This window comes from Carassius carassius, chromosome 35, assembly GCF_963082965.1.
Source record: "Carassius carassius chromosome 35, fCarCar2.1, whole genome shotgun sequence".
Lineage (NCBI taxonomy): Eukaryota > Metazoa > Chordata > Actinopteri > Cypriniformes > Cyprinidae > Carassius > Carassius carassius.
The window spans coordinates 23,120,238-23,127,867 of NC_081789.1; the positions used below are offsets into that span (position 1 = coordinate 23,120,238).

A 7,630-nucleotide genomic window follows, 5' to 3' on the forward strand; every position below is an offset into this window, starting at 1 on the left:
TCCGAGAGTGCGCGCTAAATTTTTTATGTGGGATGGGCCTGCCCTTTTCTTTTCTGCAACACAATGATTTATTGCCCAAAAAGACCAGAGAACTAATTAACAGAGTAATTAATTAATATGAATTTGCATATTTGCATTTGCAATTAGTGCAGTCAAGTGATTAGTCTACACAGAAATGGGGAAGTTTGACTCATCTGATGCTGGTGTGTGTGCTGAACCGGAAAGCTCGTCACCAGCTGAGGCATTTTTGGAGGGGGACAGAAGGGGACTCTGTGTGTGTGTGTGTTACTAAATACAAACATCCAAGGGTACTCGCTAATCATGCGTGACTGAGCTGTCGCTGTCAGCAAACTGCATCTGTATGCTGTGTTCATTATGTTGTTGTTGAGCTGATAAGTGCAGATCAACCCGACTGTCCCAATGAAAAATACAGCAGACAGTTTTACCAAGATCACTCATGACTAACTGTGGATTGTGTCTAGCTGGTTCAATGCTAACAGGACCACCAAATTCATTCAATATCAGGTTAAAGAGCCAATTAATCTTAGAGAGGGACAGAAAGGTGTTGTGTGCCGTTTATGTGGCATTAATCTTTTGTGGCGTCCTTCTGAGAGGGATAAATGCACTTGGGGGGCATTTAAAGAGCTTCTGATTTGAATTATGAATGTGTTGTGCATGTGAGTAGGCCAGGCACAGGTTCAATAGCAGCAGGAGCTTTCACGGATTATGGAATGCTTGAGTGTCAGGTCTTCATGTGGGAGGAGCCAAAGCTCTGGACAATTACTGCTACAAGAATAAGCCAGATGACCATGCTCCAAAATCTTTGTGTGATTTTGGGCACGGGTGAATCTCACAATAAACCGGTCACAAATCTGTTCAGTATGAATCCTAAAATTAAAAAGTAAAAACTTAGGCCTACATATTTGTGACATTATTTGACAATTTAGCACATTTTGATGACAATCGAGGACATATTTAATTTTTCCAGTTCTCATTCACAAAAAAAAAAAGAAAAAGAAAAAAACAATCTGATAGACAATTATTATATAAAGTTAGAGTTTTGTTGTTGTTGTTGTTATTTCATGTTTTTATTTTAATACATTTATTCAGCAAAGATAAGCATTTATACTGATAATATTTCTAGAATTGATAAAAAAAAAAGTTTATGTATGTGTGTGTGTGTTACTTAAGTACTTATGAGTATTTATATATATATATAGAGAGAGAGAGAGAGAGAGAGAGAGAGCTAGCTTTCAGTAGGAGTAAGAGCTTTATAAACAGTAAGAATAAGAGTAAGAGCTTTATAAAAAAAATGTTAAAACATTCAACACTTAGTCAACAAAGATGCACTAAACTTAAAAAGTGACAGACATTTATAAGATAAAAGTTTTATTATTTCAAATAAATGCTTTTCTTTTGAACTTTCCCGAAAAACTAATAAAATGTGACTCTGTGTCAATATTAAGCAGCACAATAGTTTTCAACATTGATAATAACAAGTTTCTTGAGCATCAAATCAGATTATTAGAACGATTTCTGAAGGATCATGTGTCACTGAAGACTGGAGTAATGATGCTGAAAGTTTAGCTTTGCATCACATAAAATTACAAAATATATAAAAACATTTTGTAAATTACATGTAAATTGACAGTGCAGGAATGAGAATCGCCCATTCAGATGCACAGCAGATGAGAATTTGAGGGAAAGACGTCACAATCCAACAAATAACAATAAAATAAAGCTCTTAAAAAGGCGTCATTTTCTTCATGCACAGTATAACGTCTTGAAGTGAAATGTGTGTGAGGAAGGTGGGGAGTGATGGTGTGAGTGTGTGCATGTGTGAGAGAGTGTAAACAAAAACCCAGATTTATTTTCACATATAGAAAAAAAAAAAAATTTAAATCTCAGAATCCATGTTGACTGGGCCCATTAATCTACTTTATCTGAATGTATGTTTTCATAATCAGGTGATAGTCGCATTGAAAATGCTTTCATGATGACAGACAGTAGGATCAGTCATTTGGCAAACGCCCTTGAAGAGACTGACCAGGCAAACAAGAGCCATCAATCATCCAGTTCCTCCTGTCATTAACCAGCACTGACCTTTTTTTCATACATGTTTACACAATATATAAATAAGAAGCTATTTTGTGTCTATTTAGAATTAGTCCACTTATACATGAAAATCGAATCCCAATTTCTTAATTTCTACCAGCAAAGACTAAGAAATGTAATTCCCTGACCGTCTCACAGTATTCCTCTTCATCCACAGCATCAGATTCTAATGGTGGATGCTGGTACCCAGTCCTTTATTGAGGCTGCTTTGTGGTTTTGCAGTGGTACACAGCTCGAGGCACACGCCAGATGATCAGGGGAGAAATACAGGTCCCCCGGGACCCGGTCACGTGATCAACCCATGCCACGTGACGTCAGCGGCAGATGGCATGGGTACCAGCTCTGGCAGTTGGCATCAGTGTCATTTCTCTTAGCGCGAGACAAGGAGAACAGTGGGGAGGTGAGAAAAACGCACGAGCTGTTCACCTGCTAAAACAGCACGCGGAAAAAAAAAGTTCAAAATAGGAAATATGAAAACCATCATAATCCAGGTAAGATGGATTGTTTGAGGGTAAGGATGGACATCTGTGCTGCATGACTGTGTCTGCCTTTTCACCTAATTTTAAAGCTTTATGTTTTTGTAAATGCATGAATGTGATGCAATTTCACACATGAAGACAAGTTTACAGAAGTATTTCTGTTGCATTGTTGGTTGCAGCTACATTTTTGTGATTTGATTAGAGAATCTATATCTTCTGGCATTCTGTCTGTTATTGTTATGTTAATACTCCAGAAAAAAAGTACAAAAGCTGTCACAATACTGGTATCTTTTCAAAAGGTACTCCTTTGTATCATGATTACCCCTAACAGGTGCATATAAGTACCTTTAAGGTAGGTTTTAGTAATAAAGGGTACAACCTCAGTGACATCTTTTGTACTGTACCTGCAAGAGTGTATTTATTGAGCACCATGCATAGGTTGTTTTTAAATCACTGCTGATTGATTCCGAAGATCTATTATCTTCTCATCATCCCCAGTAAGAGCACAATGCTGACTCTTCCCTTTGATGATCCTGTCATAATGGACAGTCAATTTGGGGCAAACTTTCCACGGGACTGCGTTGGTGAAATGAAGGTCACTAAACAAGAGCCATTTAAAAAGGAGGAGACGCTCTCCCACACGATGGAGGACGAGGATTCGGAGAAGGATGAGGATGAACGGGAAGACGGACAAGACGAGAATGGTCTGCCTCGGAGGAGAGGGCCTCGGAAAAAGAAAATGACCAAAGCCAGGGTGGACCGGGTCAAGATGAGGCGCATGGAGGCCAACGCCAGGGAGAGGAACCGAATGCATGGTCTGAACAATGCCCTGGACAGTCTGCGCAAGGTGGTGCCCTGCTACTCCAAAACCCAGAAACTATCGAAAATCGAAACCCTGCGGCTGGCCAAGAACTACATCTGGGCGCTTTCCGAGATCCTGAGCACTGGGAAGAGGCCTGACCTGCTGACCTTCGTTCAGACCCTGTGCAAAGGGCTCTCGCAGCCCACCACCAACTTAGTGGCCGGATGCCTGCAGCTGAATGCCAGGAACTTCATCACGGATCAGATCAACAGCGAGGCGTCGTTCTCCAGCAGGTCACCATACGAATCCGTGTACACAACCTACCACAGTCCGGGTGTGGTGACGCCCTCGGGACCCTCGGTAGATGCGGTCAAACCCTTCAGGCCATTCAACTACTGCAGCTCTTATGAGTCTTTCTACGAGAGTGTCTCGCCGGAATGCGGAAGCCCTCAGTTTGACGGTCCCTTAAGCCCGCCTATTAACTTTAACGGGATCTTTTCCCTCAAGCACGAAGAGCCGGTCGAATACGGAAAGAGCTGCCACTACAGCACGCGCTACTGCGCCGTGCCGCCGCGCTCCTCCATCAGCCAGAGCGCGAGAGGCTCCTCGGATCTCCATTTCCCATATGACATTCACCTTCGCGGCCAGTTTTACCCCATGCAAGACGAAGTAAACACTTTTCATAATTAATGAGAGAAAGTCAAACGTGAGTGAAAAGGACTGAAAATGCAGGACTTTCAATTATCGCACATGTATTATTTATAAAGTTTATCTCTGATTTGGGTTTTAAGCCATCGGATATTTTATTATTTATCCTTTTTAATTAAATGGAAAACGTTCTTGTTCCTAATTATAGATTTTTTTTAACTGTTCGACAAAATATGTGATCTGATGGAAAAACAATCCATAAACTATAACAGTGTTTTACGCAGAGTTTCTTGCTTATTTTCGGTATAATTCAATGGAGTGAGTATTTATAGATCTAAATCTGTCTGTAAGGACATCTTTTGATTATAAGGTCATTCAAATATCTGCGATGAAAATTCAGTAAAATATGAGAGCAATAATTGCTAAGGGTGCTATGCAATACACAAATCTATAATTCTCGATCTGACCATTAATTTATCCACTTAATTTGTATAAATAATGTTCGCAAAAACTTCAAAATGTTGGTGTTAAAATTTTGTTGTTGCTCATCATTTTGTAATACATAAATTAGTTTATTCGTTTATGAGAAATAACATAAAAACGTTAAGAACTTTAGTTGTATTTATTTCCTTTGAATAAAAATTTAATCTTTATTTACAAAAGTTTCGTGATGTATTAGACAGGGCACTATATGTTGGCAAAAATGTATTCAGCAATTGGCTATTATTATTATTATTATTATTATTTACAATAATAGTAATAATATGTTAACGACCACCACTAAAGGTAAATTATTGAATCAATTTGTTTTCCTATAGAAGATTATATAGGCCTATTTAAAATATATAGGCAATGGATGTAATTCTGAAAAACGAAATAATAACGGTATCTATAGTAAACATTTGTTTCATTGATTTCAATATGTGTATTTTAACTTTACAAATGTGGACAATCGAGTTTTAAGCACCCTCTTAATTTCCAAATATTTCAAATACATCACATTTGTCTATGCGCATCATTTTCAAAAGTATGATGAAGGAATATCACAACACGATGATGTACTAATTATGCAACAGATTGTTTGACAATTCTGTGTTTTCTCAAATGTAAAGTCGTCGATATATTTGGTGGCATTACGTACAATCTCGGATTAATCACTGTAAGCAAATGCATTTGAAGCATGTAAAATCTCTAATGGAAAGGTCTGTGTGCTGTCTAGTGAACTCATGTCACGGGAAAACCTGCCTTAATATATTTGTCACGCATCATTTAAGCAATGTCATGGACGTCTGCAGTGGTGGATTTGTGTATTCTGATTTTTATCACCAAACGGGATCTTTTTTGTGTATGTAATGACTGAATGCACTGAAACTGGTCTTTGTACACTGTCGAGTTGTTTTGTACAGTAAAATAAAGTTTAATTGAATACAATTCTATGTTGAAAACACTGCTCTGAATGCACGACAGTCTCTAAAATCAAATTCAAATCATAAATAAAATAAAATAGACATATCTAGTTTACACACACACAAACACACACACACACACATTTATATATATATATATATATATATATATATATATATATATATATATATATATATATATATGCTATCTTAACCTCGTTATATCCCTCTAGAAAAAAACGAAAACAAAATGTAATGCAATGGCGCATTTTGTTTTCTATGATAATTGCAAAACCTTTCATGAACAAACAACGCTTTAAAATTTACGAAGATAATAACCTATATTATTTAGATCTATAAATTTAAAATCTTAAAATATATAGGCCTATCTGCTACAATCACATAACCATTTTACAGAGGTCATAAATTCCTATCATCATCTGTTTATCAACAGAGGACAAAGGAATTTAAGTCATGAAGTCGCCAGAATCACCAAATCCATCTCGTGCATTAGTTTGCAGGCCTATATGAGACGCGTTGGTCAAGGTTAATTGTAAAATGAGACGTTCTTGAGATGCTATTCAGGACTGGGTTTAGGGGAGTAAAGGTTGTCTGTCTTGGACTCTCTCCTGTCTCTGAGTTCAGCAGTGAGCTGGACGCGGGCCAAACAGCGACAGACTGCGGATCAGGAGCCCAAAAACAGCTATTCCCCCGCGAATGTGCATTGTTATCCCCGAGAAACCAAAATGACAGCATTCATAATACGTAGGTTGCAATGAAATGGGTTTAAAAGCCATACAACTAATAGTTTACTATTACGATATATATATATATATATATATATATATATATGTGTGTGTGTGTGTGTGTGTGTGTGTGTGTGTGTGTGTGTGTGTGTGTGTGTGTGTGTGTGTGTGTGTGTGTGTGTGTGTAATAATGTATAATAAAAAAATAAAACCGTGGTTATGAGTCCATAATTAAAGTTAGCTTCACAGTCACTGACAGTTTTGACTAGATTGGCAATATCTCACAATACTTTTTTATTTATTCTTTCTGGTAGGCCTATAGTCCTAATTGATTCTTTTCACGCTTTCAAAGAAAAAATAGACCAGTAATCTACGTTAATATCCAATTAATCATCACGTTGTCCTAAAACAACTAATGCTGTTGACAGGTGCAAAAATTCAACCTGCACAATCACCGATCGTGTGAGACTAGACTCTTGATTTGCTGTGGGGATGTTGAGGTGTCAGAAAAACCCCACAGTGGCGATATTTCACAAAACTCGAGAGAGGCAGAACATATGCCACCCCAGAGACAAAGCTGGCAGGAACGAACAGCTGAAAAATGAGCAGCAACACTTCTATATGTGAACAGTGGAAAGTTCTCACTACACGCTTTCTGTCGAGGTTTTAAAGCGTTATTTACTTTTAGATAAAAGCCTAACTAATCTGTTTACTGACGGAGAAGATGCATGCCTTATTTTAGCCAGCCCCTGTTTCCAGTTAGCCTATTTAAATTATATTTAATAGATAGCCTATTATATTCCTAAACAAATAGATCGAACTCTAACGATATAAAATGTAAAATATAAAATACACTTTAAAGTACGTTTTAAACTTTTATTATTATTATTATGTTATTATTATCAAACACAAAGCAATTTGTGAAACACCTGTTCTGGCCAGCATATAGGCTACTGTTTATAATAAATTTACAACAAATGTGACAGTTGAATTATTGTCCCAACATGATATCTATTAAAATACGATTATATGATAAGACTAGGCCTATATGAAAAAAAAGTAAAAAAAAAAAAGACGACTAAACGAAAATGCTATGCAAATGTGCATAAGCGACAAGGACCATAATATAGTATATATTTTTCAAATATCATCAGTCAACTTTATCAACTCACTCACATATTAATGTACAGCGACCTTAGTCAAAGTACAGCCATGTTATTTTTTGACAGGAATGAAAACGAGGCTGTGAAACACACACGAGGCTACGATGTGTTTATTTATACTGGTGTTCAACAACATACAGACTGTTCAGATGAACAAAAGAAAAAAAAAACATTTCGAAAATTGTCAGTTGTGAAAATTACGTGATCTAGGACTTTATAGTGCGTGCCATTGTAAAAGTCTATCCTCACAGCCTCGTTTTCATCCGCGTAA

General features: G+C 37.1%; 1 protein-coding gene across 1 annotated transcript; it reads left to right on the top strand.

Moving 5' to 3' along the window:
* The first annotated feature begins 2,474 nt into the window (after window positions 1–2,474).
* Window positions 2,475–4,345, top strand: neurod6a (neuronal differentiation 6a). Its single transcript, XM_059524174.1, has one exon. The coding sequence runs from the start codon at window positions 3,103–3,105 to the stop codon at window positions 4,084–4,086; it is 984 nt and encodes a 327-aa protein (XP_059380157.1). The 5' UTR covers window positions 2,475–3,102; the 3' UTR covers window positions 4,087–4,345.
* Window positions 4,346–7,630: the final 3,285 nt, after the last annotated feature.